This window comes from Uloborus diversus, chromosome 3, assembly GCF_026930045.1.
Source record: "Uloborus diversus isolate 005 chromosome 3, Udiv.v.3.1, whole genome shotgun sequence".
Lineage (NCBI taxonomy): Eukaryota > Metazoa > Arthropoda > Arachnida > Araneae > Uloboridae > Uloborus > Uloborus diversus.
In genome coordinates, this window is record NC_072733.1 from 81894150 (window position 1) to 81914118 (window position 19969).

General features: G+C 35.4%; 1 protein-coding gene across 1 annotated transcript in view; it reads left to right on the forward strand.

Moving 5' to 3' along the window:
- Positions 1-19969, forward strand: part of LOC129218821 (glutamate receptor-interacting protein 2-like) — a 186614-nt gene that overhangs the window by 94097 nt on the left and 72548 nt on the right. The window contains exon 2 of the mRNA XM_054853143.1: positions 17323-17394. Coding sequence (XP_054709118.1) covers positions 17323-17394 — 72 coding nt within the window. The remainder of the gene's footprint in view (positions 1-17322; positions 17395-19969) is intronic.

Sequence of the window (19969 nt, forward strand, 5' to 3'; positions counted from 1 at the left end):
CGCTGTTAGGAAATGAAACCGAAATTGTTGCGATAAAAATCCAAAAGCTGCAATTTTCGCGCGTTCTTCGAAAACCTACCCGCTTTGAGCCACCCTCTCCTACGTATTATTAAAGAGTTTTTCGTTGAAATTTGATGCTTGTACTGCATTTTTCAATCGTGTTCATATGTGCCCCAGGCTTGTTTACAAGTGACAGCAAGGCGCAAGTGTACCCCCCTATATGTATCACACACACACACACACACACACACACATATATATATATATATATATATATATATATATATATATATATATATATATATATATATATATATATATATATATATATTGTAACGGATCCGGTGCGACTTCCAACTTGAAAGGACGACACAGTTCTTGATTAAAAACACAGGAAGTTTATTTACACTATGTACAGGAAAGATCGTCAACAACTGCTAAATTAATCATCAGCAATTAAGCAAATATCACACAACACCGTAAACTCAACGCTTACACACGTAATTACTTCCAAATACGAAAAACAACACAGCGAAATTCCTCGCAATAAACAGAGCTAATACACTCTCAGTACAAATTCTCAATCGAAACTAACTTTTTATCATGCGGGACGCTTTTTATAAACATCGAAATGAGAGCTCTCAAATATTCCACAAGATTCCAAATGCTTCTCGAAAATAGTAGACCGTTATTTTATTTCTTCTTTTTATTCATTCACGAATCTTATCAATAAAAATAGGGGGACCATATATTTCAACCGAATGTATAGAGGCTGTATATTCATTAAGGGAAACTATTTACAGGTTAAGTTACTACAATAATTACTATTTACAGAATTTGTAACATTGCCCCCTTCCTAAGGACTGCACGTCCCGGGCAGTACAATCCACAGAAAGAGTGCAAAACTTCTATCACAAGTTCACAAATACACACATTAAATAATAACAAATAATGCATAGGAAACACAATAATAACAAGAAATATTACTAAACATTAAAAGCAAAAAAATTATCTACAACTTTTATGTTATCAACCATGGTTGTTTACGTAATACTCATGAAATATGGCCATAGTATGGGGCTAACCGATCATAATGTACAACCCTAGGTTTTGCATTAGGTGGTTTTTGGATCCTCACTACGACGTCATCCAGTCGGTTAAGGACTTAGTAGGGTCCATCCCAATGCGACTGCAATTTGGGTGAAAGACCTTTCCGTCGGATGGGATATGCCATAACCAAACCTTGTCGCCTTCGTTGAATTCATGTCCTGTAGACCTTGTGTCGTATCGGGTCTTCATCTTGTCCGCCGCGATGTTGATTCGCTCTCGTGCGAAATTATGAACGCCTTCTAACCGGGCCTGGAGATCGGCTTATTACCAGCTCTTCGGAAGGGAGTGAGATCGGGAAAAGCAGGCGATTTCCCGACGCGTGCACTGTTGGCTAATTACGAGGTGTACGGAATCTGGAAAAAAGAACCCGTTTTCGGGTTTTTTACTCATCCGCTTCAGAGGTGGTGAGATACAGTGAGATGGAACTTTTTCAATATGGCGGACATGTTAGTGTTAGCACGATTTTTGTATTTTGCCATTGTAATTAATTAAAAATGTTTTGCATCAAACTGGAGAGTCTAACGTGTTGAACCCTTTAAAAAAGTAACTTTTTTATACACATAAATAAAATGAAACACAGCGCTCTGAAAATAGTTTATAGAACTAACATTATTAACGTAACTAAACCAATGGATTCCCCAGGTCGAACTACATACAGTTTTGCTTTTTATGTTACCCTACTTCTCCGTAAAAGTAACTTAAAGATAAAAAAAGAAAGAAAGAAAAAGATTTAAAACATTTAAAACCCTTGAACTAAAACAACTGATTCCTGTAGCCAAAAATCAACAACGTTATTCGAATATATATGCTCTTAGTTTTAAGCTTCAAGAAGACATAAAAGCATAACAATAAAAATGGAAATAACTTTCTACATTTACTTAATATCAATTGACGTGCAAATTGAATGATTTAGTAATTTTAAGCAGCTCATTTAATGTGTACACAGTCTGGATAGCTGGAGCAGCGTAGGATTCAAAGGGTTTAGACTGTATTTGGGCGACAGACTTGTACTCCCGTGGGGCGCGGTTGTACACGCACGCTCATTGCACTAGCGAGATCGTCGGTTCGAATCCCACCGTCAGCATGTTTTTAAAAACTCGAGCAATTTTTTTTTTAATTTTTTTATATTATGTTGTTACAGTTTTTTTTTCTTTTTCTTTTTATCAACAATCAGATCATAAAATATTTTCTTCTGAATTGAGAATTTGTTTTTTTAATGCGATTTGTCCACAAATAGGTAATCTTTGAAAATAATTATAAATTTTGCACTAAATTTCTTTTTTAACCTAATGATTTTTAACTAGATGAGGAAAGATGTTGGTGCAATTCGGTTCTGTGATTTTCTTCTTCATACGATATTAAAAACAAATGTGCTTGAATTATATAACGCCTAACAGAGAGCACAAACATGATATCGACCAAAACCCGTCTTATTTTCGTTTCTTTCCTTTTTTTCCTTTCTTTTTTCTTTTTGAAAAATTGATTTTGTTTTAAGAAAACTACTTCAACTAGAAGGATGCTTCTCTCCTTACCGAATGGAAAACAAAGGAATAAATAAATAACTTGAATTAGTCTTGATTTAGAGACAGTCAAATTGTATTTTTCGTAATCAAATTTGAAGTAGGATAGGAATACAAAAATAAAAATAAAATAAAAAAACCTTTCGAAGCATAATAAAAATACACATAAATGTTTTTGTCTATAAAATAAAAGTAATTAATAACGCATAACATTTCTAAAGTAAATAAAATAACTTTCATTATAATAAGGACAACAACCATCGAAAAACAAATAAGAAAATAACGTTTGCAAAAGACAAAAATAATAGAAGTCTATTTACATGAGAAATACTCACGAATGATTTCATTTAAACTCTTTAAACTGTGTACATCAACAAAATGTTTGAAATAATGTTGGCAGAAAAAAATAAATAAACAAAAAGATGCGAAAAAAAAATATCGTGTCAAAAAATTAAATAAATAAAACGAATAAAAGAATTTATAAGCTACGAAAAGATTTATCGCCTGCAAAAAAAAGGTTAAATTAATGAATGGGGTCCCGAAATTTGCTATTACGTTCAGCAACACGACGGACCGATGGTTGATTTTCGCAATGACATTAAATCACCGTGACTAGCTATCTGCCAGTCAAAAGGACAATAATTTGAAAACATTAAGCCCTAGCAAAAAAAAAAAAAAAAAAAAAAATCAGCAAGCAATCTTGATTTTTCAAAAAAAAAAAAAAAGTGTATGCAAGAGTTGAGGGAAAATTCATCAAAATTACTAGCTATTCCATCAAGCAGAAACAGAATACTGCAAAAGATATTACATTTTAGTGTAGATATCAATGTGGTTTCGACATTTTTTTAAAACTATTGTACGCTAAATTTATAATGAAATGAATTTAAAGTCTTTTTCATTGAATTGCGAAACAAAGCCGTAACTTTCACATGAAGTAAATTAAATCATGATAGATATTTTACTAAGTAAATCCCCATACATTAATGCTACTTTATAAGCATATATCCTAAGTTCATTTTTAATCATACTTATATCTGGGAATGCAAGTTGAATAATACAGGAAGGTTATTTGCTGAAGATCTGTGATGCGATCTGAAAAAAATGCGATGCTTCCCCTTTTTTTTTTCCTTTTTGTTTAATTTTTTGGCTTTGTAAAAATTTTTTCGGACATGGAGCTCACAAGATTAAGCTCTACACTCTAGTTTTAGGTCGCAAAATAAGTGAAAAATTGTAAAACAAACCCCCTAGACAAAAAATATGGGTTTTGATGGTTTTTGAAATATTTTATGGGAAATACCACTGTGAGTCTCTTGACTTAGTCTAAATGTTCATACTTTGGAACCTTGCACCTCTCTAGACCTTCAGAAGAGTATCAATGGCTAATTTTATGCTTCCATTCCCTCCAAATAAATATAATGGCTATTAAACTGTCGAAACGGAAAAAATGGGAGGGGGGAGCACTATTTCTTTTAAAAAAGGGACGCGTAGGGAGAAAACGGTGGCCATATTTGAATTCCGGGGCTCATTTTACATTAGAATCAGCGAGAAGTATGTCAGAAGCATTTTCATTTTTATTTTTATTTTTTTTTTTGCTACACCCTGTAATTTGTCTAATTTGGATAATCTCTGATAGTTAGAACAAAGAAAGCTAGTAGCGAATTTAATTTAATAGCAAAAGTTTATGTTTATATCTGTTTGAAAGAAAAAAATTCCATGGAATGCATACACCTTCAAATATTGAAAATTTTAAACGCTTTCTGATAAAATATATCAATTGATACATTTTAAATTTAAAAAAATCAATTTCTCCATTTTAATTAAAAAATTTGTTTTTCCTCCCACCGCCGCAAAATTTCCGGAAATTTTGCATCTCTAATTATTTTTGAAATTTCATTAGTTATAAAAAATGTTTAACATATGGTGAAAAAAAACAAAAAACAAAGTCACTATTAAAATTCACAAAATCCACATGAAACAAGAACGCATAGAAACAACACCATTTCAAATTTTCACGCTGCGATCTCTTATTGGTTCATCTTAAACCACGCCTACAAAACGACGTCATGTTTTTTTCCCGAACGGTAAGTCTTTCCCACTGTGAGTATGCTTCTCACTTGCAGTTCGTAATACGCCTAACGACTTCGTTCGGAATGAGAAAGGTGAGATTTCTAGCTTCCCGAAGTCGAAGCCGAAGAGCTCGTAATAAGAACCCTGGATGTACTCCTCAGGCGATGAAGGCGCATCCGGAGGACGACCGAAGACGAGATCACAAGGTAGCCGAAGCTCTCGTCCGAAGAGCATCTGAGATGGGGCATATCCGGTAGTCTCGTGGACAGCACTGTGGTAGGCCAGCAGGAACAAAGGTAGCTTTTTGTCCCAATCCTGTTGATTTCTGGATACCATAAGCGAGAGATTATTCAGGATTGTGCGGTTAAATTTCTCCACCATGCCGTCCGATTGTGGGTGTAGTGGTGTTGTCCTAGTTTTCTCAATTCCGAGAATTTGACATAGGCCCTTAAACACAGCAGAGATGAAATTCCTCCCTTGATCGGAATGAATCTGCAAGGGTGTTCCATATCTCGAGATCCAATGTTGGACTAGAGTCTCTGCTACGGTGGTAGCCTCTTGATCTGGAATGGGATACGCTTCGGGCCATTTGGTGAAATAGTCGATGGAAACAAGAATGTATTTGTTGCCATCAGCAGTTCTTGGTAGAGGACCCAGGATGTCGATCCCAATTCGTTCGAAGGGAGCTCCAACGTTGTACAGATGTAGCTTCCCTCTGCTTCTTTTCTTCGGTCCTTTACGAGCAGCACAGGCGTCACAAGAATGGCACCACTTCTCCACGTCATGCTTCGCCTTGCTCCAGAAGAAGCGCTCCCGAAATTTATTGAGGGTTTTCAAGACACCAAAATGTCCTCCAGTCGCACTACTATGTATTTCTTTCAGAACATCTGAAATCCTTGATCGGAGAAGTAGTAACTGCCACCTAGATGTTTTGCCGTCATCAGATTCCCATTTTCGGTACAGTACGCCGTTCCGTAAATGGAGTGAGTTCCATAAAGCCCAGTATCTTTTTGTTGCAGGACTGAAGGTGGAAACGTCCTGCCAGCTAGGGCGTCGACTGTTACTTTCCATGAACTCCATAATTGGTTTTATGTCGGGGTCTTCAAGTTGATCTTTTCGAACTTGGTCATCACTCCATGGATCAGGTTCTGATGATGTTGGAGTCACTGTCACCTGATAGGCGGTAGTAGGGCTAGTCGTTCCATACTGTTTCTCGATTCGAAAACAATAGTGGCAGTTCTCAGGACAGGGTCTCCTTGATAAAGCGTCAGCATTACCGTGAGATAACCCTTTTCGGTGTTTGATCTCCATGTCATATTCCTGGAGTCGCTGTATCCACCTGGCTATCTGGCCTTCCGGATTTTTGAAGTACAAAAGCCAAGTTAACGAGGCATGATCTGTCCGAAGCAGAAACTTTCGGCCGTAGAGGTAATGATGGAAGTGTTCTACAGCTTTCACTATGGCCAGTAACTCCTTTCTGGTGTCGCAGTAATTTCCCTCCGACTTTGATAAGCATTTGCTTCAGTAAGCGATGACATGTTCATTGCCGTCAATTTCTTGGGATAAAACAGCTCCGATGCCCTCGTTGCTCGCATCAGTGTCCAGGATGAAGGATTTTTCAGGTTAAGGATAGGCGTTGATGTTAAAGCCTCCTTCAGTCGTAGGAATGCATCTTCGCATTCTTTGGACCATTCAAACTTTTGCTTGCTCCACGTCAGCTTATGCAAAGGTCCTGCAATGTTGGAAAAATCCTTCACAAACTTCCTGTAGTACGTGCAGTGCCCCAGGAAACTTCGCAACTGATGGATGTTTTCGGGACGACTCCAACTCTTGACCGCAGATACCTTTTCTGGATCGGTTTGTACACCTTCAGAAGAGATGATGTGACCAAGGTAGTTCACTTCCCGGCGGAACAAATTACATTTGGACGGGCTTAACTTCAGATTGGCTTCCTTAAGCTTTTGCAGCACCTTCCTAAGATTTGCCAGATGTTCTTCGAAACTGCGTCCCACGATGATGATATCGTCTAAGTAGACCAGACAGGATTCGTAGGAAAGTCCTCTTAACACTGTCTCCATAAGACGCTCGAACGTAGCTGGTGCATTGCAGAGGCCGAAGGGCATCACTTTAAACTGCTATAAGCCTTGTCCAGTTGTAAACGCTGTCTTCTCTCGGTCATCAGGGTGTATCTCTACCTGCCATTAGCCGCTCTTCAGGTCCAGGGTCGAAAACCACTTGTGTCCGGAAAGAGTGTCCAAGGTGTCGTCTATCCGTGGAAGAGGGTAACTGTCTTTCTTGGTGATTTCATTCAGCCGCCGGTAATCGTCACAAAATCTGGTTGAGCCATCTTTCTTTCGGACCAAGACGATGATAGAGACCCAAGGACTGGACGAGGGTTCGATGACATCATTCTCCTGCATCTCTTTCAGGAGGGTCTCAACCTCTTCCTTCTTGGCGAACGGTAGTCGTCTTGGATGCTGTTTAATAGGGGGGTGTTCTCCAGTGTAGATCCTATGCTGCGTTAAATTCGTCCGGCCCACTTCCTCCGATGTAGATGAAAACAGATGCTTGAAGTCGTCCACCAATTGTTCCGCAGCAGTTCTTTGATCTTTCGATAACGGCGCACTCCCAATTAACTTCGATGTCAAGGACTCAGAAGACACAGTCTCGGGGGAATTGATTCTTCTAATGATGCAGTTTACGGGAGTACAAGTTGCTAACACTTCGCCTTTCCGTATATTCCTTGGCCTTTCACTCACGTTGGCAACTCTCACAGAAATTACATCCTTAGAAAGGTCCACAAGCGTAGATGCTACCAGCACTCCTTTTGGGTTATTGCTTAAGTTGGGGTATTCAATGAGTCCAAATCGAACACTATTGCTTTCTTCAATGCAGCCAGGTATTAATGATTCTGACCTTGAGGGAATCGATAAACCTGTTTGGGCTATTATTTGATGAGCTGATTTTACATCATTTTCTGCGTTGAATATGGCTATGTCTTCTCTCATCGAGTGCAGTTCATTAGTCTTGAAATCCAGGGTGAAGTCATATTTCTTTAAAAAGTCCAACCCGAGAATGAAGGGGTCCGTGATATCCGCGACGAATGCCGTATGATGGTAGGTGGCATTCCCAAACACTATTTCCAAGTCCACTTTGCCTTCAATCTCGATTTTGTCACCTGTCACAGTCTGGAGACTTACGCGTGGCGATGTCCACAACAGTTTCAATCCAAATTCACGAGCCACATCTGTCCTAACGACTGTCACATTGGCTCCAGTGTCGACAATCAGTTTGCAAGGATTCCCATTTACATGTGCGTAAATGAAAAGTCCATCACTGCCACTACTAGAAGAGGAAATCTGCAGAGCTCTGGTGGTGGTGATTTCCTTCCCTCCCGTAGCTTGACGAGCTGGATAACTCCTTCGCAGGTGTCCTTCACTACCGCATTTCCAGCACTTTTGCTCTTGTTTCTTTTGGGCTGTTATGCTGCTCAGATGTCTTGCCAAGTCACCGAGTTGTCTCTCAAGTTCAGCGAGGTGGGACGACCTGGAATCGGACTCATCAGCTTCCTGAGTCCGGATTAGATGGCGATCCACACGGGTTGCTTCTTGGGCGGCCTCGTATCTCATCGCATACACCAATGCAGATTTCAGGTCGTTTACATCTGCCATCCGGATTTCAGGATTCCGAACTCCGTCGATGAAGTAGTTGAGTGCCAGGTTGTCTCGAACATCCGCAGGGCAGTCGCAAAAAGCAAGATGAGACAGTCTCTCGATGTCCGCCGCAAGCTCTTGCAGGGTTTCCCCGGTTTTCTGGAAATGGGACTTCAACTGGAGTCGACTGAAATCTTTCTGGCACTTCTCACCGAAGCGAAGCTCCAACGCAGATGTGAGGGCGGCGAAATCCAGGCGCTGGCTGTCCGGAAGGATCTGGAGAATGTCCGCTGCGTCACCTCTCAGGGATGCTGCAAGATGACAGGCCTTGGTAACAGAGTCCCATCCATTTGCTTCGGAAACTATCAGGAACTGGGTCTTGTACACTTGCCACGAGGATTTGCCGTCAAATGTGGCGAGCTTAATTGACGGTCGTGCAGCTGAAGGTAGAAAATCACCAGCACCGCTTCCAGAGGCCGTCAATTTCCTTTCCATATCTTTAAAGATCTCTTCTTTAAGTAGAAGAAATTTTCTATCTTCTTCTTCAAATTTATTTTCTACAGCATTGAATCGGTTTTCAACGGTATCAAATTTTTCTTCAATAGCATCTCAACTCGATGCTCTATGTCATTAAATTTATTTTCCATCACAGTCTTTACCGAAATAAGGTCGTTTTTAATTTCTTCTTGGTTAGACGTTAAGTCCTTTTTCAGCACCGTTAAATCACTTTTTAATTGGTCTTGATTTGCCAACATACTTGCAGTCAGATCACTTTTTAATTGGTCTTGATTAGCCGCCATATCATTTTTTAATTGTTCTTGATTAGCCGCCATATCATTTTTTAATTGTTCTTGATTAGCCGCCATACTTTCAGTCAAGTCACTTTTCACAGCATTAATTGCGTCAAGAAGTTGTTTTAATTGATCATCCATTGCGCGAGTAATCACCATAAAAACAAAGTCTATAGTCTTTATGAAAAAATGTCCAAAGTCACACTTACTCCAAGAAAGTCCAGAAGAAGCCCCACTTTGGGCGCCAATTGTAACGGATCTGGTGCGTCTTCCAGCTTTCTTGAAAGGACGACACAGTTCTTGATTAAAAACACAGGAAGTTTATTTACACTATGTACAGGAAAGATCGTCAACAACTGCTAAATTAATCATCAGCAATTAAGCAAATATCACACAACACTGTAAACTCAACGCTTACACACGTATTTACTTCCAAATACGAAAAACAACACAGCGAAATGCCTCGCAATAAACAGAGCTAATACACTCTCAGTACAAATTCTCAATCGAAACTAACTTTTTATCATGCGGGACGCTTTTTATAAACATCGAAAAGAGAGCTCTCAAATATCCCACAAGATTCCAAATGCTTCTCGAAAATAGTAGACCGTTATTTTATTTCTTCTTTTTATTCATTCACGAATCAATGAAAAATAGGGGGGTCCATATACTTCAACCGAATGTATAGGGGCTGTATATTCATTACGGGAAACTATTTACAGGTTAAGTTACTACAATAATTACTATTTACAGAATTTGTAACTATATATATATATATATATATATATATATATATATATATATATATGTGTGTGTGTGTGTGTGTGTGTGGGTGTGGGTGTGTGAACAATTGAAGACATTTTTTAAAAAATCCATAAAGTAAAGAAATATATATATATATTTTAATATGAAAAACTTGCAGGGCACAAAGAAAAGACTACTCAATCATAGGGACACATTTTCTCCGAAAAATGAATAATTTTTTTTGAAAAAATAAGAAATGGAAAAAATGTTCACTTGGGCCCCCCTTTCCCCTATGTGTGTGTGTGTATTGGTGATGGAAAAGAAGAAATGAAAATAAATAAACATATAAACAAATAAAAAAATTTTAGAGTCTCCTACCTTGTTAGTACCTTGTTACGTCAGACTCCTAAATTCTAAGTTCCGAACAGAAGTTCATCCATAAATGACGTCACTCTCTGAGGGGGAGAGGGGTTGAAGGTTTGTGAAATTGTGACAGTTTGTGACAAAAGGGGTGAGAAGGGGGTTACAGCAACTGTGACATTGCACATTTTGGTTGAAATAATTTTGGAATGCCCTCCGACTCGTATCAGTCTGCAGGATTTTTTTTTTTTTTTTTTTTTTTTTTTTTTTTTTTTTTTTTTTAAGGCCTTAGAGAGCAATCTAAAAATTTCATCAAAAGCATTTTAGTACAATAAAATTAGGCCAAAAAATGGGCAAACCCAAACATTCAAAAAAAAAAGTTTAAACCTGTTGCAAATTACTTCTTACCCTACCAGCAAGAAGGGTTAATAAGCCCCAACATTTTGAGCGTCGGGTTTGGGGGAAGGGGAGGGGGACGAACTAATCCTCTTTAAACAGGCGGGGGTTTCCACGGCGCAGATTGCGTCATTGGAATTTTTAAGGCAGTTTTTTCAAGAGATATTTCTTTTCTGAGGACTTTTATTCTGGAATAGTACTCCGTAACACTTGAGGGGTGCACTATCGTTGGGGGGGGGACCCTGTAATTTGCATTCTAAAATCAACGATTGCAGTGAAGTTCATGAAAAAATTTTACTTCCGAAGTACAAAATGTCGCACACTGAAATAGTAATGTCAGAAGGCTCATTCTAAAATGATCCAAGTTAGGTCAGTAAGAAATTTAGTTTTGACTGGAGTTATTTAACTTAGGACGCTGGAGTGATATCTAAAACTAAATCCCTGTGCAGCCTCCCCCCCCAAAAAGTCCTAATTGACTGAAGTTTCCCTACTTCTTCTTAATTAATTTACTTCAGCTTTTCTACCATTGTTTGCCATCACCGTAAGGTAGAGCTTTGGTAGCCTCTTCAAATTTTTGGTAGCCAAACACACATCTATCTCTTTGTGTAAGTTAAAAATCTTTACCCTACCCAATAAAAAACAGTACCAGTGATTATTTTATTTTTCTCATTGATGAAATCAGAGTATGATTTGAATTGAAATATAGTGTTGTTAATATCAATGCTAATTAAAATTTCGGCTTACAGATCCATTCAATATAAAACATGATACACGTAGTATACAGGTGTAAAACTACTTAGTAATCTTCTGAAAAATATTCTGCAGTAATTACTCACAGCTTGCATGTGATAATATATACATGTGTAACACCATTGTTACATTACATACACTGTTTAAAAATTTCCTGAAAATAACGGAGAAAGTACCGGCAGCAAAGTTGCCGTAAATATTACGTGTGCGTTCAATGACTTTCCGTGATTTAACAGAAGTTCCATTTCTTATTTCTCTGTAGTTGTAGTTTTCCGTTTATAAATTTCCCGTGACTAAACGAAAATTCCATTTCTTATTTTTCCGTTCATTTACGATCTTTCTGTGTTTTAGCAGAATTTACGTTCCTTATTTTTTCATTGTGATATTTTTTCCATTTCTCACTTTCCCGTATTTAAGTAAAAAGATTTTATTTTCAAAAAAATATTTAAAAAGTTATGTCAAGTATTGACTTTTCATTTCATCAAAAATTTAGTTCTTTAAAATGATATATAATACAGATATAGTTAACTTTATAAAATTAATACTTTTTTTTATTTGCATTTGTTACTCAAAGATTTTTTAAATTAACAACTGGACAGAGAACTTACCTAACATAATTTCTACTCCGAGCATCCGTGACCAAAACTTTTTATATCAACTTCAGATGAATCAAATTAATCAAATAGTACTAGCAGAAAAAATTGATGGATTTGAATATGACACCAATTATCCCTGCTGATACTGTTCGATATTCCCTTCCTCGTACAGTGTCTGGGATGGCATGGAAAAACATACATGAAAAATATGATATTTTTATTTGCAGAATATGTCAAATAAAATACTATTAAAAGCAGGTTGACGTTATCATTTAATAATATACCTGATAGAGAGTACCGCATATCTATTGTATTTAAAAACAGAATCATTGACATGCACGTGAAGAATTTTTGATTCAGATGCTGCATGCCTCCCCCCCCCCCCAACGATATCCCAATTTTTCACTCATTGGAATCGCAACATAGATTTTTAGTACATAATCATCATACTTAAGCATATCAATATCAATCAGTTCGTTTTACCTGAACTGTTTTTACAAGAAACTTGCAATAATCTCAAATAAGTTGTTGGATAAGAACCTAACAAATTGAATTAAGTACTTATTGTTGCCAAAACTTTCATTGTCTTTTCAAAGATCATTAATACACCTTTATTTAGAGATTTAAAATAGTGACTTTCAGTGTTCCAAACTGTGAAGCGAACCCCCCCCCCCCCCCCCAAAAAAAAAAAAAACTAAGTGATTTTTCCTATCTTGCTCGCACACCTCTCCGGTAGATACGGCATTTAGCGTTGATGACTACTTTCAAGAATGCAATGCGTTAGAGCAATAAAAAATAACTTTATAATAGTTCTATAAATTCTAAATAAGCTAACATCGGAATTCTATCAAATGCATATTAACAAGAAAAATACATTTGTATATTAACATGTACAAAGATATTCAACAATACTTACATGTGACCAGCGGTGCTAAATTTAAGTATCTCCATTGCATCTGGATACAAGTAATCCAATAAATAGCCTTTATTTGAAATGGATAACACGAGATCCTAAAACTATTCTCACCGCTCTAGAACACACAATATGACTAACGAATAGAATTGTTCTAAGTAGTGAGCAAAATATTAAAACCACAAGGATATTCTAATACTGACTCAGTAAAACCCATATCAAATTACCAAGACGATCAAAACACATCTGCCAGTCAAAATGGCGCCGACATTTTTCCAAACCTACAAAGCTCAAAAGCGTATAAACAATTTTGACATACGAGTACTATTACTCTCCAGACATGAAATAGCAAGCTATCTATTTTGTCTACAGCAACGGAGTTGTTATTCTAAATATGCTTTTAATTAGCAAAATGTAACAGTGCGAATTATAAGCACTATCAAAAGTGATGTTTATCATGACTTGAAGGCTAATCAGAGCGAAGTACAGCACAGCGGCAACCCTAGAGATGGAAAAATTCTGTTTTCGTTACTTCTTTTCGTGATGTTTCTGTTATTATAAGGAAAAACTACGTTTTGAAGCATTACGAAAATATTCTGTTAAAATCAGTCAGAAAACCACCTGAATTTTCAGTTTTTTTTAACAGTGTATTTTGAATATGGAGAAATAATTGTACTATATAAATATTATTTTTGAAGAAGAAATTGGCAATCGAACTTGTAATGCATATTTTAAGTCAAAAAATGAGTCAAGGTGTAAAAAACTGTGATACATTAACATAATTAATTTATGTTCTTCAAAAAGAATAAATGATTGAAAGTTCTAATAACAGGGACATTTCACTAGGGATATTAATATACATATATTTTGTTAGATGCAACAAATTAAGCTATTTTCTTTGATAGTTACTTTTGAATATTTTTAAAGCATAGATTTATTAGATTTTATACGACATTAATATTAAAAAGCATATACTACAGTGATCAAAACAGAAAAAATAAGAATTAGTACATTTTGAACGATTGAATATAATTCTGCAAAATTTGACGCCTAGAGCGACTGGCTTTAATAGATACCTGCCACTATAAGTTTAAAGCCTTACTTAAATCTTTGTTTGCTATTTTTTTGCCATTAAATTTGATTCTCAACCTTGCTTCAATTGTGTCTCGTTTTAAACACATGCTGTTCATGCCTATGACATCTTTCCTGGAACTCCACTCTTCACCTCAGCATTACTGTAGGTAATGCAAAGCAATATATCCAGAAATTTTTGCATTATTTTGAAGTGACTCAGTTGGTCACTGCACAGCGTTTTTCATTACTGACATTGCAACATACTATAAAAAATCCCTTGGTTCCAAGGTTTGAGATGTTTTTGCAACACTGTCTAAAAACTGCAAAGGCAAATTTGAAAACAGTGGGATAAGATTTTAAACTTTTAAGTTAGCCTTTTACAAAAAATAAATGTATAAACAGAATTTATTCATTTTTTATCATTAAAATAAAGTTTTAAATTGTCAAAAACTACATTTGAAGGGTATAAATAGATTGAAATTTCAAACACTGGAAGTAATTTTTCACGAATCCCGTGTGCAATGTCGTCATATCTTCCGGCGGGGCCCTTGAATGAAAATTTCAACGAGCAGTTGCGCCTCTGTATCTCTTCAAAAGGCGGCCAGTTTTAAGCCAATTAATTTATTGATTGCTAAAGGTCTTCTCATATTATTATTTTTTGTGTTTTGTTAATTTATTTATTTTTAATAAAGTTACATGGAAAATTGCTTGCCTGATTTTTTTTTTTTTTTTTTTTTTGTGTCCGCAGCACCGTGTACCTTTGGCCGAGACACACGCTTTGGTTCGCACATTCAGCAGAAACATAGTTCTGTGATTAAATTTACGCTTGTTTGTTTTATGAAGAAGGAAAATAAATTCTTCACTAAGGATATTGGTTTAATTTTTTTTGCAAAAAGTATTAATTCATCTGTATACAAATTATATTATATACCAACTTACATTATCAAAGTTGGACAGTGTTTTAACATACGGGGGGGGGGAGGAAATTGCATCAGAATTTAAGTGTGAGAAAATTCTAATCACTTTTTGCTGAAAATTTCAATTAAAACTGTCTGAAAAGTAGAAAATATTATTTTTTCAATTTTTCTGGAGTGGAAATTAACCCCTTCGGAAAAAAAAGTTTTTTTTCCCCGTGTTTTACCGAACATTTTCGGTTTTTTTCCGATTGTATACATCTCTAGTCATGCCTCTTGGGGGGTAAACACCTTTAATTTAATGCTTTTAAATTTCGTATGACATAATATTTAAACTTGAAATGCACTCTAAAAATTTCGAAAATATACCCATAATAGCCATTTTTAGCTGCCCTCCGTCCGAAACCCGAAGCTCAATGGGGTGAGACTTTTTACCTGTTCTTATTGGGTGGGTAATAAACAATTTACAACTGGTATAACATTTTTTTTTTTTTTTTTTTTGATGTTTGGGTCCGACCTCAATTTTTGCTGTACTATTTGTTTCATAATTGTTTGAACAAATTTTCTTTTTCTTTATTTTTCTTGCAACTATAAATTTGTGAAAGGAAAGTGGAAGAGAAAGAAAATGTTACTGAATATTTTGGGCTAAATCTGTTTTAAGACTCAGATATATGGATTGGTTGAACGATTCATCAAAGAAATAAAGAAAAATATAAATAAATTCATATAAAAAGGTAGTTTTTCTGAGGAATATGTTACAATTTATACAAATATATTTTAAATGCCTGAGTGAACCATTCTCTCTCATAAAAAATTACGATAATATAATCATTTCACGTGGAGGGGGGGGGGGAGACTGTTGAGGGAAATGGGGTTTCGAAGGATTTTGTAGGGAGGAAGAGCAGGTATCGGTTTCTTTTTTCGAGTTGATATACTTAGGTCAAAATTGGCTGACGCCACTGTCTAAGACATTTCTCCGGAATTAATTGATTCCGGACACAATTGAAATTTTTCCTCTTAATAATCTGCATATTTCCTACTTCAATGGGTTCTCTTTTACTTTCGGGCCCTTTTTTCCCCCAGATCTGCAAGCTATCGGGTATAAATAGTAGCTAACCTCTTTATTTCAAAAGATTACAAACCTTACTTAACATAATTTAGTGATGAAATGTGGTCTGGGGCTGCTTGAACGCTGGGTTCAAGTAGCCCCATTTTAAGGCAACCAGTGCACTTTTACAAACTTATTAGTTACTGTGTTAATTACTTAGCTATAACTTTAAAACACTGTTATTTTATTAAGAAATAGAATGCAAACATAAAACTATCTTTATCTTGATGATGATATCAGATGTTTCCATGAACTTACATGTGAAAGTTTGCAAACACTAAAAACTACTGTTTAGATAATTTGCAATCATAACCTCAATCAGAAAAAGGCGGGAAACGCAGAAACTTTGTTTCATGTCATGCTCCAACCTCTGCCTGGTACTGCTACCTGTCATGGAGAAGGTTTTTAAAGTCTATACACTTAGTTTTAAAGGACCAGGACGGATTTTTAACACTTTTTTTCTCATGGGTTCAAGTAGCCCCGGTTTACGGTACTTATTTTCTTTCCCATGAAGCTAATACCTTTAACAGTTTTTTTAAACCTTTGTATGATTTTTTGTACTACATTCCTTAACAATTTTTTTCTATGAAACTGATCATATTCTCATTTTTGCATAGTACGCATGCCATCAATTTAAAAATGAAACACGCTGAATTATTATTTCAGGGTTTCAGGGCTAAAGTTTAAATTTCGTAGTGGATTTACGTTTGGAGAGGATCATATATTTTTTGGGAAGGAGTGGGAGTGAAGGTATTTGTTTAATTTGATTAATTTTTTTGTGTGTCCTGTAGTAAAATGTTGCGTTCAATGTCACGATTTTTGCTGCACTATTTTCCAAATTCTTTAAAAAATGTTTTTCTTTAATTCACTAAACTGTCATAAATTTCCAAAAATCTAATAAAGGTTTTAAAACTTGATTTTTGTCTGAATTTTGTTTTTAGGGGAAACATAATATGAGGACATTCATATTTGTAGCGGTTTTAGCGATTCTTTTGCACGCACATGTAGTACTCAAGAAGTTAAATAAATGTAATTTCAATATCAAAAGCTATTCATTCACTTTAGGTTCGGACCCGACGACATGCAATTTGTATTTTTGTGAAGGGACAAGGGACTCTCAAGGGTGATGTAGAGATTAATGTTAAAATTTCTTGATATAGAAAATCTGCTGAAGAAACAAACTGATAGCGAATTTTACCAACAAGCGGTGAGCATTTTAACGGAATAGAAAACATTGAATTGTAAATTCTTTTAAAAGTTATCTTAAACATGTTTTTCTACGTTACGTATTTTTCCAAAGTATTTTTATTTATTTTTTCTTTTTAGGTGATAATTTTAGCAAAAAAGATGGTCTTGATATAGGAATGCACGATGAAAGGCGGTGTAGTATGCTAAAAGGTAAGCGTTTTTGCTATGCAATATGTAATTATTACATTACTTAATAATGATTTGGGATTAAAAATTTCATATGTTCCGGTTTTGAAGATCGCCCTCCCCCCTCCTCGCAAAAAAAAAAAGAAAAAGAAACCTTTACCACATCAGTAAGCTGTTTTTATGAATCGGAAAATATTTGTAATATCAGTTGAAAACATTACCAATTTTGTGCTATTGTTCTAAGCAATGTTTCTGTTTTAAAGTATTAGAATTTTTATGTTGGCAAAGATGATATATCTTGAAATCAATTTTCAGAAATGTTTTGGTATAAACTTTAGGTTTAAACAAATTTAGACAAAATATGCAGACTTATGCCTGAGGTTTTCCTTCATTATTTCATGTTTAGCTCTATTTTAGATCAATGTGCGACAAAAAATTTTGCATTTAGATATGATGTATTTATAATTGAATTATTTCTAATTTTGCTACATTTAATTTGGACCTTCCATTAAGGAGAACTATATTTAGTTGATATTAAGTTTCAATTTTGTACATTTATTTATTTATTACTATTATTTATTACAGTTATAAAAATTCTTCTTAGGTTTTTTATTTATTTATTTATTTTAAGTTTTAATAAATGAAGACTTGTATACTCAGCGTTTTGTAGCAGTTCACTGCTGTTGATGCTAATTAATAGTATATACTTATGTCTGTAAAAAATGCAGCAAAGCATTCATGTAATTAAGCAGAAATTTTCACCAAATTCAAATGAGGGTGTGATTGTGAAGTGATTAGAAATTCATCATAGCGTATGCATTTGCTGAGCATTGCCCTCTGTATGCCTGATTTTGCCTTATAAACAGAGATGTCTAGCAGAACATTGAGATTTTTTTTTCTGGCAGTCTTCCATGGGTAAACTTGCAATTAGAGTTTTTGGTGCCTCTAAGATGACAGAGACCATATGAGGCAGTGAGAAGCAAAGGGATGCAAGTGGCAAAATTAAAAATTTGGAGATAACCAGTACAAATGGTAGGTGAACCAATACTCTGTCTTGGGGCAAGAGATAGTACTAGTAGCCCTGGTAGGTGCAGCTATACAGCATGACTTTGAAAAAAAAAAATCAATGAAAGCCTACCTAGAAAGTTATATTTATACCCGTTTTACTCAAAACTTGAAAATGTCCACTTACATCCCTTTGCTTCTCACTGCCTCATATAAAACAGTAAAATTGTTTGAACAAGTAGCCCAGTAAATTTAGGCCAAACATAGGGTCGATGCAACACAAATTTATAATTAGCTGAATTTTTCAGGATTAGTTCCTGAACATGTGTAGAATGAATCCTGAAAAGTTCCCATGTGAGCTTCAATCCAAAATGGCGGATCAAAGATGGCCGCCTAGTAATTTTTGTTTTCCTTATAATTCTGTCAAAAGTTTTTCAGTTCTGAAAAAAACTGTAGGCTCTAAAAGTAATATTGTTTCGATACATAACTTAAAATAACCAATAAAAAATTTCTAACATTTGTTTTGAAACCAAAAACTGAAATTTCTGTGTTCTATGTAACATGCAGCAAAACACATAATCTACTAAGATAAATAGTTGTTTACATTTTTGGGGGTACTTTTTAAAAAATATTTTCCCTCATATATTAGTCAATAGCTGTTATTTTTCGGTTTAAAAAAAATGCTATGTGTGTTTGAATTGGTGCTTGTGTTTTACTGACATTTCTCCAGAAAAAGCTATAAACATCTGCAAATTGTGTTTTTTGTCTTAAATGCAAAATTTTCAGTGTGAAGATTTAATGCTGATCTGTTTAGCGCTTTGAAACTACCATAAATCTTAAATTGGCTTCCAATTTCCTTTTGTAATATTGAACAAATTAAAAGAAATTAAAAAAACACTCAGTAACCTTAGAAATTCGTCAAAAATCGTTCAAAACCTTTTTTTAATAAAAAAAAAGATCATTGTTACCTCAAAACGGTATCTTTTATGCATTTTAGGTAGCAAATAGTTACTCAAGAGTGATTTCTTTTTAAATTATGTTTCCATTTAATTATGTGACAATGGAAAAAATGTCGGTGAAAGATCACTACCTTCAACTTTAGGAAGTTCTTTTGGGAAGTTAAACTTCAGAAAAAAAAGGATTATTATTAAGAAATGAGCGTTCTATTCAGTCTTTCACAGCTTTTGACCAGGATGCTGCTGTTTTCAAATCAAACGATACTTTACGAGGTATCTCAAATAATGAATTAGCCCCTGAGGGCCTCAACTACCCTCGCTTTTTGGTTATGTTTCTCTGAGAAAGGATAAAAACATAAGCATGGCAGCTATCATTGAATCAGTAGAGCCTTTTGTTAAGCCACCCACCACCAATCTCTTTGTTCATTAAAGATGAGGGATTTCTTATGCACACATTGGCATGGGACGAGTCAGGCCTATAATAAAAAGACATATGCCTCAAATACTTCAGGTTTCTTCAGAAAAAACTTCTTTTTATGTGAACCAGTGGTTTTTAATGTATACGCTGTTGCATTACCAACTAACATTAGGAAGAAAGAAAAAAGGGGGATGTCGAAAATGACTGTGGCTACTGCTTT